At 37.6% G+C, this 26,493-nt stretch overlaps 3 protein-coding genes across 3 annotated transcripts in view; 1 reads left to right on the forward strand and 2 right to left on the reverse strand.

Annotated features, from left to right (window-relative positions):
- Window positions 1-8,900: 8,900 nt before the first annotated feature.
- Window positions 8,901-14,121, reverse strand: LOC127866628 (uncharacterized). The gene is given in 7 exon segments (XM_052407330.1): window positions 8,901-10,215; window positions 10,217-10,568; window positions 11,371-11,605; window positions 12,104-12,243; window positions 12,544-12,715; window positions 12,926-13,122; window positions 13,699-14,121. Coding segments are annotated over 7 exon segments (2,454 nt in total). The 5' UTR covers window positions 13,985-14,121; the 3' UTR covers window positions 8,901-9,143.
- A 4-nt stretch (window positions 14,122-14,125) lies between these two features.
- Window positions 14,126-23,405, forward strand: LOC127866630 (uncharacterized). Its single transcript, XM_052407331.1, is given in 6 exon segments — window positions 14,126-14,588; window positions 18,763-18,962; window positions 20,190-20,409; window positions 20,726-21,400; window positions 21,402-22,427; window positions 23,055-23,405. Coding segments are annotated over 6 exon segments (2,688 nt in total). The 5' UTR covers window positions 14,126-14,308; the 3' UTR covers window positions 23,342-23,405.
- Window positions 23,406-24,306: 901 nt separating this feature from the next.
- The window catches only part of LOC127866631 (RAD50-interacting protein 1-like), a 29,673-nt gene continuing 27,486 nt past the window's right edge, over window positions 24,307-26,493 (reverse strand). The window contains exon 14 of the mRNA XM_052407332.1: window positions 24,307-25,227. Within this exon, the coding sequence (XP_052263292.1) occupies window positions 25,020-25,227 (208 nt within the window). The 3' untranslated portion in view covers window positions 24,307-25,019. The remainder of the gene's footprint in view (window positions 25,228-26,493) is intronic.

Genomic DNA, 26,493 nt, shown 5'->3' on the forward strand with positions numbered 1-26,493 from the left:
AAAAGAAGCCATTGTTTATGATTATACTGTTAATATCGATATAGAATAGTTTGACCCATTGAATGAGACTTTCGCCAAAATTAATATTTTCTAAGCAAGAGAACATAAATGAATGATCAAGCGAATCGAATGCCTTTTCAAAGTCTGCAAAGAATATTAGACCAGGATTATTTGAAATAGTTGATGCATTCTTGGATAAGACGAACGTTTTCACCAATGTAGCGTCCTTTTATGAAACCAGATTGAGATTTTGAAATGATTGATGTTAATATTTTTTTAATTCTGTTTGCTATACTTTTAGTTGCAATTTTATAATCATTGTTTAGTAAACTAATCGGGCGCCAGTTTGATAACGATTCTAAGTTTTTTCCAGGTTTTGGAATAAGTGATATAATACCTTGTTTTTGTAGAGTAGTTAAGTTTTCGTTGTTAAATGAATAGTTAAGTGAATTAATAAGATGTATTTTATATCATTCCAGAATATTTTATAAAATTCGATTGTGATGCCATCAGATCCTGGGCTTTTGTTATTTTGCATTTCTTTTAGGGCTAATCCACATTCATATTCATTAAGCAATCCGTCGCACAGTTGTTTTTCCTCCTGGTTTAAAGGGTGATGTGTATTTTTAAAAAGGGTGTTATTTTCAACATTTTTTCGTTTATAGAGGGTTTCGAAAAATAAACGTTGTTCTTCTAGTATTTGAGTTCTGTTTGTTATATCTTTGCCATTGACTACTAATTTGTGTACAGTTTTTTGTTCACTTCTACGTTTTTCAATGTTTGCGAAATATTTTGTGTTTTTTTTTCATTGTGTTCAACATGCTGTGCACGCGCTCTTAGTATTATTCCATTGAGATGTGTATGATAGATTCCATCTAATATTTGTTTTTTTATTGTTATTTCATTTTCAATGTCGGTGGTATCATTTGTGTTTGTTTGATGCAATTGTTTTTCAAGTGTTTCAATGGTTTTGATGGTTTTAGTTTCAAGTTTGTGTGTTTCTTTTTGTTTAAATGATGTGTATCTAATTGTTGTGTTACGTATATTTCCTTTAATTACTTCCCATAAGGTGTTTGGGTTTGCGTCTTTATTATTTTGAACAGTATTTAATATTTCCTGTTTTATTTGTGTTTGGTATTGTGTATCTAATAAGATGCTGTTGTTAATTTTAAAGTATCCTGGGCCTCTTTCAGGTTGTATATTGTGCAGTTTAAGTTCAACTAGAGAGTGGTCTGTCATAAATCCTGGTTTAATGCTACATGAGTCAATAATGTTGCAAAGTGACTCAAATATTAAAAAATAGTCTAATCTACAAAATATTGTTGGTTTTAAAAATAGTCTAATATACAAAATATTGTTAGTTTTGTGTTTGAGTGCCAGGTGAATTTGCTTTCTTTTGGATTTACTGTACGCCAGATGTCTATCATATTGTAGTTTTCAATAATGTTATTCAAAATGTTTCTATTTTTAGGATGAGTATAAAGGTTTCCCTTCTTTTTATATACTGATGGGTTCAGGGCAGTATTGAAATCACCACCGATTATTATATTTTTATCTTGGTTATTAATTATGAAGGTTTGTAATGTTTCGTAAAATGTGGAATCGTCTATGTTAGGACCGTAGACGTTGATTAATGTTAATTGTGTTTCGTGTATTTTGCTATCTATACTTGCTAGTCTGCCAATTATTATTTCTTTTAAGTTATCGACTGTTATCCCTGCATTGTTTTTAATCAAAAAAGCAATGCCTTGTTTATTAGTATGTTGTCCACTAAGATAGATGTCTCCGTCCCATTCATCCTTTAAGATTTGTGCTAAAGAGTGTGTCAAGTGACTTTCTTGTAGTAGGCATAAAGTATATTTTTTTTGGCTAACCATTTGAAGATTTTTATTCGTTTGTCTTTATTGTTTAGCTCTTTTACATTCAAAGTACATATTTTAATCATTTAAAGCGGTAGAGGGTAATGTAAATGATAATTTGTATGTGCTTGTCCAGTTGGTTTCTATTTTAAGACATATGTCCATACATACAAACAAAAAAAGGAAACAAAGATTAGAGATACAAAAAGATAAATATACCATAGAAATGAGGAAGTAAAAAGAAATAATAACAAAAGTGAGAAAAAAGAACAATAAACGACTGGCCTCCAATAGAGACATGAAAAAAACATATTTCCGTACACTGGAAATACTCAAACTAATTGAGTAATAAAAGTGATCTGAGACATAAAATGTATGGCAGTAAATTCTAAAAAACAGTTAGTTGTTTTTTCATATCTTCAAAAGATAATTTTAGTGTAATAGAAATAAAGGTCAGATAAGTACACTGTGCGCAGAAAATCACAATCCAAATTACAAAAATAGCTATTTCATAAAAAATACATTGTGTTTTTCTTAACATTATCGTCTTTGGGATGATTTCGCGTCTAAACGCACATGCATGATTAAAAAGAAAACACCACAAAAAGGTTATATGTACAAAAAGGAATACGAATATTATGTTCAGGGATGAATAAACACTGTTTTGTCAACATCGTAAAATTTTGATAATGATCTGAAAAAAAAAAAAAAAAACAGACAATTAGTAGATATGACACCGTGTAATGGATGATCTCTCTTTGGAAAATCAATCACTGAATAGCGAAATTATTTTTCTACGTATAAAAAGAAATCGATTTTATATTTAGCATTATAAATGTACGTATCCTGGTTTCAATATGATATAGTTTACATTTAATAATGTAAAAAGAGTCGATCCACCAATGTGTTATTATCGACATCAACATTTAACAAGTTACACGTAACCTAGTGTGTGTTGGGGGTGGGTATGTGGGATGTGTGCGTGCTTGCTGTGTTCGTGTGTTGTGTTGGTGCGGGCATGAGCGTGTGTCCGCAAGTTTGTGTTTGTGCGTGTGTTTGCGTGTACTTGAGTGTGTGTGTGAGCGCGTGTGTATCCGTACGCGCGTTTGTGCGGGCATGAGCGTGTGTGTGCAAGTTTGTGTATGCGCGTGTGCGCGCGTGCGTGTGTTTGTGTGTACTTGTGTGTGTGTGTAAGCGCGTGTGTATCCACACACGCGTTTGTGCCTACGTGTGTGTGCTCGTGCGTTTGTGTGTGAGTGTACGTGCGTGTGTGTGAGCGCGTGTGTTTCCGCGTGCGCGTGAGTGCGCTTTCGTGTGTGTGCATGCGCGCATGTGTGTGTGTGCATTCGTTTGAGTGTATGCGTATGCTGGTTTAACTTTTCGTGCACGCGAACGTGTGAGTTTTGGGCATGCGCGCTATGTGGTTACGCGTACGTGTATGTGTTTGTGCGTCCGTACGTGTGGGTTTGCCCGTCTGTGTACGTTGTCATACTTATTAAGCGTAGATAACTTTAATAACCATAATAACTAAATATGGTTATTGCAGTTACAAAAATATGTGTTAATATTAGAGGACATATGCTCTATAAAGAAACGCACACGAAAACGTATGGTAAAGCTGCTAAACTAAAAAAGGTTAACAGGTTATTTTGTACATCCGTCTCTTTGTCGATCCAAATATACGAAAAACGAAATATGCTTAGATCGACTAACGGGTACTCACAATTTTTTACTAAATAAAAAAGGCTTGTTTGAAGCAATCTACATTTGGAATGAAAATCTCATATTTTAATTTCGTCTGTATCCGGCCGTCAGTTTATCTAGCTCCGAAAAAAAAAGATGAACTATACTAACTACCGGATGTGTTTATACTAAGTTATCAAAATTATGAGCGTGTAACTCTAATGGGAATGCAGTATTTGGTTAAACAATGTTTACGAGAGTAGTTAGATAACAGCATAGGTGATGTGGTATTATAGAGTAAATCTAACTTACAGATTGCATATATCTGCATGTTTAGCACAAACGTTCGGTATATATTATAAGCACCGCACGCTACATATTTAAATACATATCGGTGGCATAAAAACAGTGTACAGATGTGTGGAATTATAGCAATGCACGTGTAAAATATCTAGGTTCAAGTATAAATTAGCATGAGTAGCTACATTGACAAATATAAAATGTTACATTCTTAGATAATTGTTTACTATTGTATAATAAACATAGCTACATCGACAAATATAAAACTTTACATTATTAGATAATTATGTTATACTGTATAATAAACATATTTTAAATATTTTTATGAATGGATGTGTTTTTATGTTAATCGGTGGTTGTAAAGCACGTGATGTGTGCATGCGTGTGTTTGTGCTCGCGTGTTTGTAGGGGATGTAGGTATATATAATGATGTGTCGGTGAATGCGTGCGTGCATGGGTGCTTGCGCGTTTGTGTGTGTGTTGTACAATTATAAAAAACCACAGTTTATGAAAAGGGTTGCAGACAACAGGTGCTCAAAGGAGCCATATCCGTTATATATTAAAATATATATCACTTACATAAAAACAGTGTACAGATGTGTGGTATTATAATAATGCACTTGTAAAATATCTAGGATCAAGTATAAATGAGCATGAATAGCTATATTGACAAATATAAGATGTTACATCATTAGATAATTATGTACTTTTGTATAATAAACATAACTATTTTTCATTCGTGCCAGGTTCATTTCGTGCGTGCATGCGTACGTGCGTGTGTTTGTCTGTGTATTGTACAGTTACAAAAACAACAGTTTATGAAATAGTTGCACGACAACGTTTCTATGGGTGCACAAAGGAGCCATATCCGGGACTAGAGTTATTGAAACTGTTCGAAGGTTAAAGATCTGTTGGCCGGTCTTGGGTTGCTTCCATCTGACACTTTGCGGGCATATGTTGTACCGGGTGTCATATGGTTTCTGTTTGGCCATGGTTTTGCCAGCCAATGTCTGTATTTGTCAGATGACACTATCTCATTGCGCTCATGTCCTCGGTATCGCACGAATAGCTTTCCGTCGCGGGACCAAGCCTTCTCCACTAATTCGGGTTCTTTCAGACGTAATGAAGCTAAAACTTCTACATTTGTCTTTGTGAGGTCCTCGTTTATATAAATGACAGTACCTTTCAATAGTTTGGCACGTTTCATGACCTCAATTTTTGTTTGCCGCCTGACAAATTTGACGATAACTGGTCGGCTTTTATTTGGTATGTATTTCCCAAGACGATGGGCAACGTCAACATCCGTACTTCCCAATTTAAGGCCAATCTTTTGACTCAACATTTTTATAGTTTCATCGGCCACGGTCATTGATGCTTGTTGGTCAGTGTCATTTGAGAGGCCAGAAATCCGGATACTGTTTCGTCTTCCGTATTGCTCTAGATCGTTGAGACTGGAACTTTGGCTATATTCTGTTTCGCATTGCTTTAATTTATGGCCCTCTATCTCGACTTTCTGATCGTTAACTTGTTTTTTCAATGCATCTAGCTCATTTTTGTGTTCGAAAATCCTTCCTTCCATGATTTCAAGTTTTTTTAGTACACTTCCAGGGAATTTTTCTTTAATTTCATCCAGTGTTTCCTTGATTATATTTTTTATTAAGGAGGTGTCATTTTTAGTTAGCACATTGGACAGTTTGGAACAGATTTCATCGAGGCGTTTTTCGATCGAGGATTCAGTTTTTTCTGTCGCGGTTTTGTTCACAAAGTCAGCCATACTTTTCTGGTTTGTTTTGTCTTGTTCCGTCTTCGATTTTTACCTCTTTTTTTTGGGTTTGCTTGCTTTGTTTAATTGAATTTGGTGTTTTGAAGACATGTAAATCCAGGAGGCTTGTATCGGCTGTGTTGCTTTCACTCGCTATTGATGAGTGTTGCCTTTTACTCATTATAATGCGCTTTTGAAGTTGTGAGATGTTGTCAGTTTTTCCCGTGGCCGTGCAAGTGATTAACGGTTACTTCAGATCGTCGCGACTTCAAAATTTTCAAGTAGAAAAACCTGGCCAAGCGTGACGAATTAACTGCACATAGTGGGTATTAAGCTGAAAGGATTTAGCTTGTTTGTCAGTTTTTTTTAATAAGTTGTGAATGCTATTTTTATCTTTATAAGATTTGAAAAATATCGCACCCCACCCGCTCGAAAATAAAGCGGGGGTATTGCAAGTGAGAACTACCATTTAAAGCACTTTTAAACAAAATGTCATTACTTGGCTTTCTTGTAATAGTCCATATTAATACATTTCATCCATTGAAAACATTCACATTCGCTCAGATCACTCGCGATTATTTTATTTCATATATTTCATTTTTATTGTATATGTTTACATTTAAACCGGAACCGGAAAACCAAAATGATTTCTCGCGTTACTTTGCAGACAAGATAATCAAGTTAAGGGATGATCTGGATGCAATATCTACTAATACATCATCTGCCAATATATCTTTAGGTACTTTCAAGGATTCTGGTATGAACATGTTTACTGAATTCAAGCCTCTTTCAGAAAATGATATTGCGAAACCGGTCTATTCATCAAAACCTACAACATGCGAATTGGATGTCTTTCCAACAACTAAACTCAAAGCTCATTTTACACAACTAGCACCTGTTGTGACTGAAATTGTCAACCGCTCACTGCTTTCTGGTGTGTTTCCTGACGAGTGGAAGGGAGCTGTCATTAAACCTCTTTTAAAGAAGAAAGGGCTTCCACTTGAACTGCAAAATTATCGTCCTGTATCAAATCTATCATTTCTCTAAAAAATTCTTCCATACATCAGATAAACAACCACATTGAGTCAAATAACCTCCTGCCAACATATCAATGCACATATCGAACACATCGTGGAGTAGAGACAGCCACTGGTAAAAATGTACAATGACCTTTTGGAAACCATAGACAAAAACCTAATAACCATTGTAATAATGATAGACCTAAGTGCTGCGTTTGACACTATTGATATTCCTATTCTTATTCAAATTCTCCAAAATGAGTTTGGAATCCAAAGTACCCCATTAAAATGGATTGAGTCATACCTGACTAACAGAACAATGAAAGTTTTGATAGAACAATCTTCATCTGACACTGAGCCTCTGAGATTCGGCATCCCCCAAGGCTCCTGTGCTGGACCAGTGTTTTTCACTCTGTATATATCGGTCCTCAACAAGGTGGTTCAGAAGTATCCAGCTGATCTGTATGGCTATGCAGACGACCACAAGATTGCCTTCAAGATTCAGGCAGGGAATCATGAAAATGAAGCATACGTTCTACAACAACTTGATAAGTTTCTCAAGGATATTATAAACTTGATGACAACTTTCAAGCTGAAAATGAAACAATCAAAAACAGAAATCATTTTATGCGGAACAAGGCAACAATTATCTAAAATGTCCATGTCAAGTGTGAGTGTTGGAGGATGCATGGTTAAGTTAGTAGACCGTGTGAGAGATCTTGGTGTTACAATGACCAACACTCTTAACCTTGACCTTCACATTACGAAGAAGTGCCAAATTGCCCAAATGCAATTGCGTAATTTAAAAGCTATAAGCAGGCATTTGACACAGAAGTCAGCGGAGGTGTTAGTGCATGGTCTTGTACTCTCCCATGTTGACTTGTGCAATGGTTTATTTACCCATCTACTAGCTTACCAAATTCAAAAGCTTCAGCGGACTCAAAATGCCGCAAGAGTGGTCCTGAATGCGTCATTTGATCAACCAAGTACTGAACTCTTGAAACAACTCCTCTGGCTACCATTTAAAGCTAGAACCATGTACAAAATTCTGGTATGGTCTTTCGTGTTGTCCATGGTTATGCTCCAGGTTACTTGCAAGAAATGTTTGTCCCAGCAAACAGTCGGTATAGACTTGATCACAAAGTGACTGTAATCTTGTTATTCCCAGGAGGCGAACTAAGATGGCGGATAGATCTTTAGCTGTAGTTTGCCCGAAGTGGTGGAACAATCTACCAAGCCACTTAAAAATCATTGACAATGAGGGCTGTTTTAGATCAAGACTTAAAACTCATTTGTTCAATCTTTTTCACGGATAACCAATGTGCAGTGTTTGTGAAGCACAACAGAATATTTTTATAATAATTTTTGCGCTATATACGTGACATGTATTTGTATGTGTTGCACTCCACAGAAGGAACATACAATTTCGCCCAATTGGTGCCAAAAGGTACCATGTGACATTGAAATAAGAAGGCACATGGTACCTTTTTGCACCAATGGGGCGATTTAAACAACATAGCTGGAATAATTATCGAATTGTTTACCTTGAATGATTGAATAACACTTTTATGTCCCCCATCACTATAGTGCCCTGTCTGTTGGTTTGTTTGTTGGTTTGCGTCAAACTTTAACATTTGCCTATAACTTTTGCAATATTGAAGATATCAACTTCATATTTTGCATGCATGTGTATCTCATTGAGCTGCACATTTTGATTGGTGAAATTTCAAGGTCATCCTTCAAGGTCAAAGGTCAAATATATGGGTCAAAATCGCTCATTTAATGTACTCTTTTGCAATATCGAAGATAGTAACTTGATATTTGGCATGCATGTGTATCTCATGGAGCTGCACAATTTGAGTGGTGGAAGGTCAAGGTCATCCTTCAAGGTCAGAGGTCAAATATATGGGGACATAGTGTTTCACAAACACATGCTGTTATAGTATGGTCATGATGTAACTCTATAAAATTTCCATTAGAAATTTAAGCTTTATCTCTATTAGCTTGAACATTTTTTTTTTCATTTTAAGAGTTCTATAAATAAGGTTCATGCCAAATGCTCAAACAATAAATATCTTAACCATGTTTCCCTGAATAGGATCTTCAGATCCGTAAATTATACAACGTTAACTTATTTCTATTGGAACACGATAATTAAAAACCCTTACTAAGGCCAATATAATACTGTACATAAAACAAGGCACCATTTGCTTGCTATATTAATCGTACTATCTTTTGCATGCCTTTAAAGGGCCCTTTAATTTATTAACAAATCTCTGACGAGCCGATAATTTTATTGAATCGTTATATTCTCATAAAGAGAGCAAAAACCCTTTGTCGATATAAATACAGTTTTAAAATCTTGTATGACAAATACTAAACATGATTTAATATTATTTTAAAATAAATACAAACGCACTGGTTTAACAGATCTAAAATATGTATTATCTTAATCAACTTTTTAGCATTGTTTAAAGTTATTCGATTTATTATATTTTGATGTGTACGTCAGTGTTCGATTTATACATCGCTCTTCGGCTTGGAGAAAACCGATTTCTTGGTGAATGTAATGGAGACGGACACCTTGGCATTGTAGTCAGATATCACCACCTCTCTTCGAACAACAAACTCTTCCAACGCCCGCTCCAAGTTGCTCCGAAACAAATCCATGGGGTAATTTTCAAAAAGCGGGATGTCACCATCCGTTATGGCTGTCGTTTTTAGTTTCTTCTGATCTAGAAATTTAAACCATTTTAGTTTTCCTATTTCGCGATTTTCGGTGCTTTCAGTGTCGCCTGATTGTGCTGTCATGCTTTTCCTACCAATCCTTTTTGAAGCCGTTTTTCCGCCAAATACAGACATTCGTCTCCCACCACGCCCTCTCCCAAAAGCTTTTAGAACAGTTTGCATACGGTAGTACTTCCGGAGAATATCGAACACGTCATCTTTATTTTCACTCTTTTTGGTTTCTAACAGTGATTTCTTTTTGGCTTTAAGTTTTCGTATTTTCTCCACGCTGTAGCGGATGTTCAGTTTTTTAGTGTTAAAGGGCGAGTTTTCTAGGCCGTCAGGTTCCGAGTCATTTTCCGAGTCACTTGATGATCCTTCATCAACGACGATGCTAGCTTTAGGAAATTTCTTGTTCACGGGAATTCGGACCGGGCTTTTTGGCTGCTTATTTGAAGTTGAGTGTCTCCGGTCCTCTGCGACAGGAACTAAAGAGGCCCGGCGTCTAGGGGGATTATTCGCCTTTGCCTGCGATTTTTGTGTTTCTGTGTGAATCTTCTCTATCCGTTTCTTCTGCAGCATTTGCTTGCTGACCGGGTGGAGATATGTAAGCCCGGATACTGTCGTTATGTAAATTAAGGGGACTTGTAGCTGATGAACCTCCTTTACCGCTCGATGCTTTTTCGTTTGTTTCTTCAAATGCACCTTCCCACCAGCATCAGCAAGTTTCTTGAGCAAGAACTTTCGGCGACTGTTCTCTGACATCAGTTTCCAAGAAGTGTCCTTTTGATTGTAACAGTGCAGTCTACATGCCTGTGAATCTGTCACCCCTCCAACCTGATCGGCGAAGCGTTCATTGGCCGAACTGACGTTGGTAAACCGCACGCTGAGCTCCTGAAATCGCTGCATCCTTTTTAACATGCGAGCTTTTTTCCGTTCGTCCTTTCTCAGGGATTGCGACGTATTCTTCTAGTTCCGGCACCTTAGCTTCCTCCGCACGTCGGTGCGCCTCAAGGTTGATATGCATTTCAGACTTGCGGACGTACTTGGCAACGTCAAGCTCGGAAAACTCGGGCATGAAGGATTTTCTTGTAGGTGCAACTTGATTCTGCTGCGCTTGCTCTCGTTTCAGTGCTCGTTCTTGGACAACAATTGCTTTTCGCTGTTTGAGTTTTTCAGCCGTCGACGTGAGCGCGGGTGTAACTCTTTTTCTTTCGCCTTAAATAAAACAGAATGTAAAATACGTTAATGTAAAATACATGTATAATCTGACAACTTGTATGCATTCTCGAGTTTCCCTACGTTGAACGATACATGTGAACATGCATATACATGTACATGTAGTATGACAATCTTACTTAATAAATAAAAATGTTATTCAATGTGTACCATTATACTAAACATATGGCATTATTTTTAATAATTTAAATGTTAATTTTGTCTCCTACCGGTTTCACCGGAGGGGACTTATGGTTTGCGCTCTGTGCGTCTGTCTGTCTGTGAGTCTGTCTGTCTGTCACACTTTTCTGGATCCTGCGATAACTTTAAAAGTTCTTCATATTTTTTCATGAAACTTGAAATATAGATAGATGGCAATATGGAGATTATGCACGTCATTTCATTTTGTTCCTACGTCAATAATTATGGTTGCTATGGCAACAAATAGACTATAAAAACTGCTGATAATGGAAGTTTTCTGGATCCTGCGATAACTTTGAAAGTTCTTTATATTTTTTAATGAAACTTGAAACATGGATAGATGGCAATATGGACATTATGCACGTCATTTCATTTTCTTCCTACGTCAAAAATTCTGGTTGCTATGGCCACAAATAAAAAATATGACAATGGTGGAATTTCTGACAATGGTGGAGCCGGTAGGGGACATATATTGCTTGGTAATAGTCTTGTTTTTATTATTTTATATAATCCATTGTCATGTGTTTCTTTTTGCATGTCTTACGCTTTGCTTTGATAAGTGTAAATAAGTACGTTTGTTTCACTGTGCAACTAAAACTACCTAAGTAGTACTGTTGGCCAAAGTCTTCGTTGTCGGCCTCGTCATCAGACCCACTGCTGTCATCGGACAGATTGAACTCGCCCAAATACGAAACCTTCTCGGTGCACGCGAAGTTTTCCAGATTGATCTTGGGCGGCAATTGTCGATAGTCTTCGCTGGAGGTGCCGTATACGCTACTGTATTCACGTTGCCGGGCACTACCACGTGGAATAGGCTGCAGGACGCAGGAATCCACCTGTGAATAGTATGAGGAGTGGTCTGTGAAAAAGGGGCTAAATGCATGTACGCACACGCTTATTAGAGCAGAAACTTTCAGCTTGTTTGGTGTTTTATGTTCAAAGAAAGCATGTTCTAAGTGAAAATCCAGCTTAGCGAAAAGTGTCGTCCCTAAAAAGCCTGCGCGGATAACATAGGCTAATTACACGTAACGTAATTGCCTCACGCCCGGCCCCATTTTTCAAGAGCGAGGTTCAATAATGATATACAAGTGCGTCCTGCATTGGCATGCACTTGAATTATTATATCTCCCGCAAAGAGCTCCAGGAAAAGTAAGTCCGTTTAAGAAAATTTATTGACTTTTTTTTCTTAAATATTGTTATGAATAACTGAAGTGATAGTAAGGACTAGTATGTTGATGCCATGTTAAGCCAACGCTTCCTGAATGGTATATTTCAATATCTTAAAAAAGCAAGGGTCATGGAATAAATGAAACGTTGCCTTTAATGATACACACCTGAACCTCGGTTACGTTTGTATCTGATTCATCCAGTGTGCTGCGTCGGCATAACAAACGGTGACGACGCATGTGTATCGAACTCTCCAACGGTGACGCCGGGGGTATGGGTTGATAAGCCTCTTTGAAGATTGCTACGTCTGAATAGCATCACAAACATGCATTATGACTTGTAAGTCTGACATTTGCGTTATATATATTTCGTAAAGACGCGGGTAGTAATCTATAAAGTAGGGCATTTGTCAGTTACTTCCACAGGTACGTGAACGCGGGAAACAAGCAAACCCAGAATAGTTCATTTACTATTACTGTATACTGATGAAAATATGGAAAATCCAAACAAATAGAGTAACGAAACTAAGGTATGAATGAACAAGGTATATAAATGCCATATATATAATAGAAACAACGAAATCGGACACGGACAGAAACTAGGCTACCTAGGTCAGTGGTTTCCAGTTCAGACGACACATATGTGGTGGCGCTGCATGTCGTCACATTCGGATAGCCATCTGAACTCGCCTCTGTTTCGTGCGCATTTGATTTCATAACGCGCCCATAGTAAATGAACTCCAGGAGTAGCGTCTCCTCATACGGCTTCAGTTCAGGCTTCTGAAAGTAAGAAATATCTTAAGTAAAATCTCACTTATTACAATATGGACAATATAAGTTGTGCATATCAGGTTTCGTGTGGCGTTTTAACGCTTGCATGATTTGACAAACGTTGTCATACGTTTGACATACGTTTAGTGCTAGACACAGACGCAATGAAAATTTATAATATTGACACATTATTTTCATTTCCAATTGAAATTTGAATACCTTTTGTGAGGGTTTATATATAGAGTTCCGTTGCCGTCTGTTCTTTGCGTACGCCATGGTACTGTGCTGCGTGACACGGTCGCCATGTATCAAGGTCACCAGACACGTGATCAACAGGTCTTGCAGACGACCTTCCAGAACGCGCAATGAATAGCCATTGTTCCAATCTTTCGAGAACAGATGTTCCCAAAACTCGTCTGAAAGAAGAGAACGTTCAACGCTTAATAGATAAATGTATACAATGGACGAAACAATAGCGCATTTTAGTAGCATTGGCTTTTAGTTGCGTATATGGGCGCAGACGTAAAATTAAGTACTGGCAAGTCCATGTATGCACTTGAAATAAGAAGGTATCTTGGGATGCATCGCAGCATGTACTTACCTGAATCTACTAGACGATAAAAAAACAACAACAATACTTTAAAATATGGGTTCAATTCTACCTTCTGAATTGTTTTCAACGCTTTGAGTTGAAACCCATTTTTCCGTATTTTAGTTACATCATATTTCTTTCTTTGCCAAATCATAATTGAACATAAAATACCGGTTACTCTCTGTACAGCATACATTTAACATTGAACCATTAGAAAATCGGATCGCGCTAAATTATTTGATAACGTACGTGTACACATGAATATATAAACTTAAGAAGCAACATATCAATTGTTTAAAAACACATGAATGAATGATTGAAATAAATATATGTAAATAAATAAAATTAAAATAAATAAACAATACATAGCACGATATTACGATGCTTTTTTATTCTCTACCTATTTTGAACTCTTTCCCGTAGTGCGGCTTATCGCTGGAGTAGTCCTCCACAATGACCAGCGACTGAAGGGGCAGGAGCCCCTCGTCATCTTCGGGGCGGTACCTCTCGAGTGACACCGCCGTGTGGTCTTCACGATCCAGGAACGGATTGAGGTCGAACCAGGGTTTCTGTATATGGCGCTGGTTAACGTTCGTACGCGCCCGGCTGTAAAGGATGTTGTGCTTCTCGTTCAGCGGCGAATACGTCAAATGTTTCGTCTTCGAAATTTCTACGTAAACCGCCATTTATTAGTTTTTATTTGTTGTTTTAAGGTTTATCATTTTTACAATAGATCATTATCTTAGTAGTGCGTGTTTCTACGAAACCAAGTGATCGTGCCGTTTAAGGCGTCACGTTTCTAGGAAACCTGGTTATTGTGACGTTAAAGACGTCACGTAACATCTCGCGAGATTGAAATACGCGCTGTTGCCACGTAACTTCGCCATTTTACAGTGTGTTGATTTTACTTAGGAATTAATACCTCTTAAAACTATTTTCAAATAAAAGTGTTAGCGCAATAAAGTGCAACTGCCTAGCGCGAAATCTATTTCAAATCTCGTTGTAAAGTCATGTCCGATTGCGACACCATTGAGACGCTGAGCGGGAAGCCACGACTTCTCCCGGCTAAACACGACATCCTCTACTCGAAGGCCCGCTTTGTGCTCAACCAACGATATATCAAGCGGCCCTGGTTCAACCTGAATCCGTTTCTCGAGAAAACGGATGAGACCATCGACCTCGAAAACTTCATACCCGAGGAGAGCAAGTACATTCAGCGACTCGAGTCCCTCGTGCTCTGCGAGACCTTCACATCTGAGCTACCCGTCGACACGCGCGAGATTGCAATCGGTATGGCCCACTTTTTAAATTTTCAACCCCTTATTAACTGGATTCGATACTTGCGTTTTGTATTTATTGTCGACAGGGCAAGGGCATTCTATGTTCAAGCCTCAAGTTTTGATGTGGTGATATGTGATTATAATATTTAACGAAGCTTTGCTCACATATTTTACTGAAGGTACGTACCCCGGTATATTAAGAATACATTTTTGTTGAAGTACTGTTAAATTTCGAAGAGTGACCAACTTGTATAAATAATTTATTTTTAGAACAAACAAATTGTCTTATGATTTTCAAAATAAAGCTAAATATGTCTCAATTTTCCCTTTATGTATGGACGTTTTCATAAATAAATATCAACTAAATGAAGCTTAATAAAAAAAAAAGCGCAAACACTCAATTTGGTGCTTTTATTTGAAATTGAAATCATTTTTGCCATTTGTGTAAATTTAATGTTTTAATTATTCTACGATTGTTTCAGATTTATGTTAATGTCGAGTGCTATATTTTACGCAATAATTCGTCATCGATCAGACCCGATTCATGTATGAAATCTTAAGGAGTAAAGTCACGCATTCGCGTTGAACCAATGAAATTACTCGTATGTTTAAAATGTCGGCCAGTTGAAATGTATGTAAACACTTGCCTCAAACGGCGCTGGGCATTTAGTTTTGAAGCATAATGTAACGGCAAGAACGGTAAAAAAATTTCATACGTTTTATTGAAGTATGGTACCGAGGTCCGTGAACTTTGCAGGGAAAATGCCCTTTACTCAGTAAAGATTTAGTCTCGGATCACAGGCTCTCGATGGTGCAATTTCTTTAAATTATTTTTTATTTATTTAAATGTTTTAGTTACCCGTTGTTTATTATGATGCATGCACATACTAAATCAATAAATATCTTCCGACAAACGTCCTCTAAAAAAAAGATTGATATATATACATAGTCGAACAAAAAATAAATATATATATAAATAAAAAACATGGCCATCGAGCGCCCGTGTCTTAGATCGGGTCTGATCGATGACGACTAGGTCAGGCGAGTTGTATTATAGGATCTAGCCTGAGTGGTCGTTTTATACACAGGTGATTAGCGTGTGGCTATGATATTAATCAATGAAAACATCATTTTCAATGATAAATAATCATATTATAACGAAAAATCTACTTTTTGGAAAAAAAATTACTATCAAATATATATATAACAAGGTATTCAACTCAAATTCACCCGAAACCATGATGCATCGCTTGGAACAGCCATTACTTCATCAATTTCGCAGCGATTTTCAAGATATCGGTCTTATTCAAAGCGTAAATAAATTTCCTTTCTGGAAATGTACATGTCTTGCAATATTTTTACAAATACTGGGTAAACTTTTAAGAAATAACACGATACACAACTCGTGTGACCCACTTGATATCGATCAGACACATATATTCTTTATTTCCTCCGATATCGAAGATTTTAACAACATAGTTATACAATAATCACAAAGCATGTTTAATTTAGAAACAGTGGCATAATTTACCAAATGTGTTAGTATGAATAAATATACACAACAAAAAATCTAAATGGCATCATTTCACCTGTTGTTAAATTTATAATATCACATACCAAAGACGAAAGCAAACGTTGGTGTATTAATTGTAAACTTATAAAGCTATTTTCTTATATGAAGTTAGTTATCTAAAACCAAATAGTACGTAAATATACATCAAGTATTCGATTACCACACTATTTTACTATTATCGATAACTTAATATACTTTACCTTTACGAAAACGAAAATTTAAGCTAAAGTTAGGTTATCCATAATATATTTACAATTTCATTCTGTTAAATTCACATAGTTACAAAGAAACATTATCGCCGATTTTAAGCGAATGTAGTATAATAAAGTTTAAACAAATCACATATGGGTTTGAGTAAAACTAAATTGCTAAAATCGTCATCTTCAGTTACGGTTAATGCAAGACACACTAGACGTCTACTCATTGTCATTACAGGAAGAATCATAAATTGCATAAATTTGCAGTGAACAGTCACTTTATACAATTCAACAATAAGATTATTCCTTTTGGATTCTGTTTTTTTCCCCCACAAAACCAAAGAGTATGGTTCACAATACTGTCGGTGAACTTGTCGCAGATTGCACATTTATTGAAAATTGCTTCGACATCGCCATACTTAAGATCTTCGTTGACTTATGGTTTATCACAGAAAGTGTCGGTAAAGTCTTAGAAATGACGATGGCGGTAAGCGGTCTTTCAGCTTCAAATAGCTTTGATTCCTCGAGACATGTAATTTCAGTTGAATTTTGTGAGCGTCTTTGTCTGTTTGTAATTCTAACACTGTTTTTGATTGTCCGTTTCCATGCCATCTTTCCGGGGAATACACCACTTTCCAGATATGTTTCTAGGGTAGGCATCAAACTGTACTTTTGTAAGATGTCAGGAATCCGCCCTTGCATATTCACGCACCCTAAACAATATCGTACTAGTATTGGGATGAACACTTTCTTGGCCAAAAATCTAACTGGAAGCCGGCACAGTTGCCCAAAAAACTCAAGTTTCTCAAAGTATATAAGTTCTTCCGCGGAAAAAGTGTTTAAACATGACAATCCAACATCGGTGTTTTTGTTCCTACCGACGCTAAGAATTTGTTTAACACATCTTCTATGGGATACTTCAAGTTGATTCATGTCACCATTAGAATAGTTGCACCATAGCGGCGAACCGTATACAAGCTTTGGGCATGACCACATTAACACATATTTTTCGAAGTGTTATAGGATTAAGTTCAGCAGGATTAATCCGCAATGAACAATAGAATTGAGAGTACATTTCATCTTCGACGAAGCTTCACACATCAGTGCACCGCTCGACATGTTACGGTCACAGTTCAGTCCAAGATTTGTGTACGATTCTGTTTTCTGTATAGTTTCACGTCCGAGTGCCCAAAGTCGTTCAGGTCGACTGCATCGCTGTTCGTTGAATACTATAACTGTACATTTTGATGGATTGCATTCAAAGCGCCATTTACACGAATAGTCATAGCATATTTTCATCATGCCATCTAGTGCGTGCTTTGAAAATGCAGAAAAAGAATCATGTCGTCTGCTACTGTAGGACTGTTCATATTCATTCCGTACATACAAAAACCTAGACAAGACTGAAATCTTCACGGAGTAAAGGGCATTTTCCCTGCAAAGTTCACGGACCTCGATACCATAATTCAATAAACGTATGAAAAAAAACACACTCTTACCGTTGCATTATGCATCAAAACTAACTGTCCAGCGCCGTTTGAAACCTTTGTTTATTTATACATTTCAAGTGACACACGAGTGATTTCATTGGTACAATGCGAAGGTGTGTCTTTACAACTGGAGATTTCATTCATCAATACTGTCTGATCGCCTTCAAGTATGTCAAGCGAATTGTGTATCGTTTAATTTCTTAAAATTTGACCCAGCATGTATAAAAATATAACAAGATGTATACATTTCCAGAAAGGAAATTCATTTCTGCGTTGAATTAGACCGGGTTCATGAAAATCGCTACAAAATTGATAAGTAATGGCTGTTCAAAGCGATGCACCCTGTTTTCGGGTGATTTCGAGTTGAATACCTTGTTATATATATATTTGATAGTGAAATTTTTTTTTCGTTATACTATGATCATGTATCATTCAATATGATGTTTTCACTCATTAATATCATAGCCACATGCTAATCACCTGTGGTTTTCGGGTCATTTTAAGTTGAATACCTTGTTATAAATATATTTGATAGTGAAATTCCTTTTTAAGAGAAGTTGATTTTTCGTTATACTTTGATTATTTATCATTCAAAATTAAGTTTTTACTAATTAATATCATAGCCCCACGCTAACAACTTGTGCTCTCTAATAACACTTTTACTTCTGATTATTGTTTCCAATGCCTTAGACGGATCGTGCACAATTCACATGCGCCTTGATGCAACGTGTTTTTCCGGTCCTTCTTCAGTTATTAATGTATTTCCTCCAAGAATGTAGTTCGGATTCGTAGTGTTCCTAATGTGACCAGCCTTGTGCATTCACTGGTATTACAATTAAATCTGCCTTAGAACGAATAGTATATTATTTGAGAATGGATGTTATTTTCCACACGCTCGCGCTGCGGCTGGTTCTCTTTTTACAGGCGAGTTTTTCACCTACTTGTACTCGGGCGCCTGGAACCATGGATGCTCCATCCGGGTACTAGAGGGTCAGCTGCTGGATGAATTGCTATTGGGATTGTACCGCCTGGAGCGACAGGGCGCCGCTGTGCGGCACACCACGCACGCCATCGCCAGGAACAACCGTCTGCGCACCGGCATTTACAAGCACTCAGTTAAGAAGGTACAAGAATCAAAATTAAGAAGATTTGTCACACATGTTGTAGTTAAAACAGCACTTATATTGCCCTGAGAAATGATAAAATGTATCTGGAATGACTTTGACCTTTGTGACGTTTATGTCATCTCAGAAAAAAACGCTGGAAAGCTGCAATATTCATTATAAAAACCAGATAAGTATTGATGCAAAGCATCAAAGGGCGTCGGGAATTTCAGTGTAAAAGGCACTCAATGAAGTTACATGGAACGGTTTTTTTCTACTATAAATATTAATATATTGGCCGATTATTTTTAACAAAATAGAAAAAGATACTGGTATAACCATTATCTATGATTTTGTGTTATAACCCCCAAATAACCATTATCTATGATGTTGTGTTATAACCCCCAAATAACCATTATCTATGATTTTGTGTTGTAATTCCCAAATATTTCATAGTTCATTTTATTTACATTGGTTTCCTTTTTTTACTAGCATATTTGTTTAAACTAAAATGTCTACATCAAAACAAAAAGTTTACATAGAACACAAAAAAAATTTGATTATACTGGGGCTCAAACCTTGGACCTCTCACATGTGAAGCGAGCGTGTAACCACAACACTACGGAACCGCTTGAAAATCACCTTCTAACTAAGATATTGATAAGTGACAGTAGTGTAACGGTTATCAATAAACTGAATAAAGCAATAAACCGTGTAATCGCTGTCGTCTTTTAAAATTGAAGATAATACGCCTTTACCAAAACTCGAACAGCAAAAGTCTGCGCTATTGTTAGAAAAAACACAAAATGAATATATTTTGATTAAGTTTTGCTTTAATACAAAACTAGAAAGTTTCACCGGTTCGCGTTTTTGCCCAGTCCCTGTGATCTTTTATTATTGCCCAGTGTCTGTGATCAGTTATTAATTAAAAGAATTAGCTTTGCATTACTGGCAATAAATGTTGTAGTAAATGTTATAGGCACATATGCAGTACTTATTTACACTAATTTACACAAAAAATCACCAATATGCAAGATATTCTGACAACAAAAATATATACAATGATCCGTAAAATAACTTCTCCTCCCATAAGCGAAAAAAAAACGTATTACATACGAGTCGCCGCACTCCAGTGCGACGTCAATAATAATAATAAAACTGGAAAGAAAATACCCTTAAGACTTATTGATTGATATTGCGTTTCATTAACATGCATTGTGCCATTATGAGTCATCGCTTTCTTGTCAGGAGCATGGAAGTATCGCGGAAACTCTGTTGCTAGAGTTCGCCTACTTCGGACAGCTCTCTAAGGACCGACCCAATCCTAAAACCATTGACCCGTTCGAATACCTGCACAAGTCTGTCGTGGTCGAAAGAGAGCCGGTGGATGAGGAGCCTGCAGCGGAAATGCCATCCTCTACCGCGGTCCAACCGAAACTTACTGCCATCCCAAAAATGCGGAATAGAGGTAGGCAACGTCCCTTTCTATTATTCAGCGAACTAAGAAAGTCTAGCATAAAGTTAATTTAAAAAATAATTTAAAAACTATCTGTTCTTTTAAAGTATATACAATAAAAATCACGTCCTAATGCATTTAAAAAAAAAATCTAAATTGTACGAAGATTTGAATAAATGGAAATGTTATGAAATGACAGTGTAGATTATTGCTCAGTTCACGTGGAAAGCCACGGTGACAACGCCTATTCGCCACACAAAACGTTGCGCTCAAAGTTTCGCAGTTTAATTTATATACCGACTAATATACATTATCAACGTTTTCGTAGCGTTGAGTCTGGCTAGCCCGGAAAGGATTCGAACTGTCAACCTGAGCGCCCCCGTGGAGGAGACTACAAAGTCATTCTGGGGCACGAAAGGCTCACTCATGTCCAAACCCTTGCAGGCGATCACAGTCGTCAATTCATTTAAAAGCAGTCGACAATCTGCACCAGAGAAAGACCCGACAATCGCCCATGGTAAACGGCAGTCGATCGCTCTTGCGCCAAGCGCGTTTCCGCAACTGAGCTTTGAGAAATGCAACCATGACAAACGTCAGTCGATCTCCGCTCCGCAAAGCGCGTTCCAGCAATTAAGTTTTGCGAAATACAACCATGAAAAAAGGCATTCTGTTGCGACGGCATCCATCGGGTTCGACAAACGCATGTCATTTCAATCACCCATAAGCGGCTTGGGGTCAATCATTGACAACCGGAAGGACCCTTCTGTAGATCGAGTGAAGAAAAAAGCTTCATCGCCTGATTTCGACGAAGATGACGAAGATTGTTATGTTGAAAAAGATGTCGATGATCTACTTACGCCAACTGAACAAGCCGACCGCGACAACTTTTTTGGTGAAGAATTGTATCTGTCGGACAAAAGATTACATGGCGACAAACAAACAAAGAACATGGACACTAAACAAATCTTGCGATTGAAGAAAAAAAGAACTCAAGGCGCGTCGACTTGAAGCGAAAGAGGCAATAAAACGGGAAAGCACGAGATGCAAACCCGTCACGTTACCGCCCATGCCTCCCCGTGACCCAATTCATACCCCAAGCCTCAGCAATTTGAAGCACGAGACCATCAAACTTCCTGAGAAGATGCCCACACTGGAAGAGTTCATAGAGCTCCTGAAAGATGACGAGTACTATGACCCCAGGTACAGAAACAAAATGCGGCTCAAAGGACGAAAAATCGCGCAAAGATACTACATTGCCAAAGGCATGCATCGCACCTCCGTACTGTTCAGTCTCGCTAATATGCCTGATGAAATAAAGAACATCGGCCTGAGGAAATATAGTAGAACAGGACCGGACATATTTACGAGAACATATCACCACAGCAAAACAAATATAGCTCGGCTTCCCAAACTCGAAGAAAGTGAAAGCGGACATTGCCTAGCATCGCAATCGATGACCGTAACTTCCGAACATCCTGTACCAAGAGTGTCTCGGAGCCGTGGGGCTCTGGAAGTACTCGGTGTGACGGACTCGGTGCCATGCAAGGACTTCTACAGAGAGTTTAGGGAAACACCAGAGACGCATGAGATCAAAGGAAGTTCCGAGAAGATGAAAGGGTGTGGATCGAAACTGCGCACTGGGCCTTCCAGTGCTACGTCACTAATTTCATCCAGCCCCCATCGGGTGAAAAATCAACCAGAAGACAAACTAAATAGCCCCGTGAAGTTCCCTAAAATCGCCATCACGACCGACGAATGCGAAGATGAAGCGGATGGCCCATCGGAAGAAGAAGAGGAAGAGATCGAAGAGGAGTACGCATTCAACACTCGCAAGCTCAAACTTAGTTATAGTGTGGAAAGACTTCGCAAAAGGCGCAAAAGCAAGAAGCCAAAAAAGCAGGCGTTCATCGAGATTCTCGCCAAGTACTACAAGCTGCACAACGCGCTGAGACTCTTCCGGAAGGGGTCGGCAACCGGCGAAGTGAAGCGGGCGAAAATCAGGGCCAAAAAGATAGGGCAGACTGAGGAAGGTAAGACTAAGAACTTATTATGCATGTACGTAAAGTGTCGTCCCAGATTTACCTGTGCAGTCCGCACAGGCTCATCAGGGACGACACTTTCCGCTGAGGTGGTATTTTTCGTTTAAAGGAAGTCTCTTCTTCGCGAAAATCCAGTTTAGACAGAAAGTTCCGTCCAAAATTAGCCTGTGCGGACTTTACGCACATGCATTACGCCGTTTCCCCAGAACAAGGCTCAATCATCACTTTATGTATGTTGTATTTTCTTAATGCGGGTTTTTGATTGGTCTGAATGTAAACTCGAAATAATTGTATGCACGTGTATACCGAATAGAGAGCGCGCGTATTTTCCCATGATATATTTTTAAATAACATTGCATATTTTAAGCTTAAACGCACGATTTTTGTCGTACGCTTGTAATGAAAAATATATGATAGTACATGGAGTTATACAATATCCGTATATTTATGGTTGGACACGAAGTCCTGTCCCTAAATGAATATTTTTTGATGACCTTTGTTCATGTCTTCAAAATTAATAATGATGATCGTGTTAAATAACACTGTGATGACTCACCAGCCATCACTTAACCTTGTTTATTTATTGTTCATTGAATTGTGGGTGTTGTTTTCCTCCAGAGAAGAAAAATGAAGCGGAAATGGTAATTGGACGACTAAGGCAGTTCGACTTCAATATTGACACCGACGCTTCAAGACCACACCGGAAGTTGAATCTTGACAACGTGTCACGTGCTGACTTCAGCCGCCCAGATCTGCAGGACTTCCACGTGCAGCTGAAACGCGCGCTGGGCGATTTCGTCGTTCGTCGAGAAATAGTAGTGTCCGATCTTCAGACGTTCTACAAGGCAACGACCTCTGTCACGTTTTCCAAACCATCGTGCTTTAAGGAAAATAATACTAACTAAATATGGTGGAAACTTGCGTGAAATAGTGTTAATGTGCCATTTAAATAAAACATAAGAATGTGAATTATTTCTAAATTGATCTATTTGCATAATGTCTATGTATATGTATCACCATAGCTTTACGACAACAATGCCTGTAGTACCGCTTTGAACGCTCTTTGGTAGCAGATTTAAAGTTTGACAGTTCCAGAATCGTCATTTCGGCAGGTTCATTATTCTCATCCGAGTATCATTGACACCATCAGCGTTCACCACGCATTCGAGTTTATCTATGTGCATATCACAAATACTCGAATCTGGTCATTGCGATATTATTACTTTGCAAATTAAGATATATTCTCTATTAACCCATTTATGCCTAGCGTCTAGAAAAAAGGCCTTGGCGTCTCATCAGGGTCTGCGCTGTTTGCTTGAAGGAATTTCTGTAAGAAATATTCTAAATATAGAAATAAATATACTAGACATGCCTAATTTTGGAACTTAATTTATCCAAGTTAGAAGGATTGGAGAGTCCACTAGACATAAATGGGTTAAGGTATATATGACATATATGGCATATATGCTATTGACATGACAATTAAAATGACGATGGTCTTGATAGATATGGTGGTTAAATGATGAGGTGGACAACGGTACTGATAATGGTAGAAATCGTGGTCATCATTCTGCTTCCAGTGGTGCTCACGATGCTGCCGGTGCTAATTATGGTGAAAATGATTGTTTCTGTTTCTGGAGATGGTGAGGAGGAGGATTAATCCCATTGGTAGTTCATGCACATTATGAAACATTTATAATTTACATTAAAGTCCTCCCAAATACCATGCCATTATCATAGATTTACCTGCAAAAACGGCAAGCATTTCTTTTCGTTGTAAAACCAATTATATTCTGGATCTGGATTGGTACGTCGAAGAAACCAATTCTGGCTATATTATAAAAATAATGGAAAAATTACCAATACCAGGACCATTAGCAGTACTTTAATATTTTTTAAGCATAAATGGACTTTTATAAGTACACATTTTATGCACAAAATTCAATAACAACAACAACAATATATTATATATACGAGACATATGGCAACACAATAAAACATATGCAAAACAAATCATCACAATATATCAATCCATATTCAAGATAAATATTCAAGTTCTTAAGCATAAATCTTTTTTTCCTATTTTTATCAACAAAGTAATTGACATTTATCCCTAATTTCCATGCCTGGTCTGCATACATACAAAGTTTCCATGAAATACCTCCATCATATATAGTTATCAATTTGAAACCAATATTCTAATTTTAGGAACAGTGACCTTGACCTTCAACTTCGCTTATGCATTATCAAGCTCTGACTCGATGCAAGCTTGCTATATCTTAAGTTTAATCAAGATTTGTGGATGTTTACAAAAGTTATTGACCAGAACAAACCTGTTTGACCCCGCCAACAAGTCCAATAGCATGCCCAACACCTTAATCTAATAACCAGGATGTTCAATTTTATTGAAAAACCTGGTTAGTAACAATTTTTTTTTAGTTCTAGAAACATTAAGTTGAATAACCATATATAACTGGGTTAATGAATTACCCCGAACAATTCATTCAAATGTATACAGTACTGTATCTTCACATTTTATTTTCAAAGCCAATCAATAATGACGTCACACAGATGTTATAATCTTCATGTTGCCATGTGAGTCCGCAAACTAAGAACCAGTTCTGATTGGTCTAATGTCAGTTTAAACACGCCCACGTCTGAGAGGGCTGCCTTGGCCTGTGATATCCTGTCCGGCTCCCGGGGAAGTGTATGCAGTGCCTCGTATAGGGTCTCTTTGAGGAGAATGGCCGAACCAACGTTGAGGTTCAACAAAAAGCAAGCCTCCTTCACCCTGGTGGAGAAACAATAATTGAAATGTAACCTGGCTGCATTTTACAATGTTGCTTGAGTGTGATAAATGTTTTTTAATGCACATTACACTCATTTTATTCCATTTTCATAAAGTTGAAAAGAAGTTCTAACATAGTATGTGGTAATTGTGATTTGATTGTTTTCTCCATTTGTGAATCCAGTAGTCAACTCGAATCTGATTATAATAAACAATCAGGGTAAACAAATAAAAATATTATTAACTAATGCCATAAACACTATCAAAATATGATGTCATTTTCCTTCAAAATACTAGTACACACAATGTATTTGTACGACAATGACATAAGCAATGCTCTGGAAAAAAGGGGGCTTCAGTATGCATGTAATGTGTCATCAAGGGGGCTTCAGTATGCATGTAATGTGTCATCAAGGGGTCTTCAGTATGCATGTAATGTGTCATCAAGGGGTCTTCAGTATGCATGTAATGTGTCATCAAGGGGGCTTCAGTATGCATGTAATGTGTCATCAAGGGGTCTTCAGTATGCATGTAATGTGTCATCAAGGGGGCTTCAGTATGCATGTAATGTGTCATCAAGGGGGCTTCATTATGCATGTAATGTGTCATCAAGGGGTCTTCAGTATGCATGTAATGTGTCATCAAGGGGTCTTCAGTATGCATGTAATGTGTCATCAAGGGGTCTTCAGTATATGTGTGATGTGTCATCAAGGGGTCTTCAGTATGCATGTAATGTATCATCAAGGGGTCTTCAGTATGCATGTAATGTGTCATCAGGGGTCTTCAGTATGCATGTAATGTGTCATCAAGGGGTCTTCAGTAATGCATGTAATGTGTCATCAAGGGGGCTTCAGTATGCATGTAATGTGTCATCAAGGGGGCTTCAGTATGCATGTAATGTGTCATCAAGGGGGCTTCAGTATGCATGTAATGTGTCATCAGGGGGCTTCAGTATGCATGTAATGTTTCATCAAGGGGTCTCAGTATGCATGTAATGTATCATCAAGGAGTCTTCAGTATGCATGTAATGTATCATCAGGGGTCTTCAGTATGCAAGTAATGTGTCATCAAGGGGTCTTCAGTATGCATGTAATGTGTCATCAAGGTGTCTTCAGTATGCATGTAATGTGTCATCAAAGGGTCTTCAGTATGCATGTAATGTGTCATCAAGGGGGCTTCAGTATGCATGTAATGTGACTTCAGTATTCATGTAGTGTGTCATCAGTATGCATGTAATGTGTCATCAGTATGCATGTAATGTGTCATCAG

This window comes from Dreissena polymorpha, chromosome 2, assembly GCF_020536995.1.
Source record: "Dreissena polymorpha isolate Duluth1 chromosome 2, UMN_Dpol_1.0, whole genome shotgun sequence".
Classification (NCBI taxonomy): Eukaryota; Metazoa; Mollusca; class Bivalvia; order Myida; family Dreissenidae; genus Dreissena; species Dreissena polymorpha.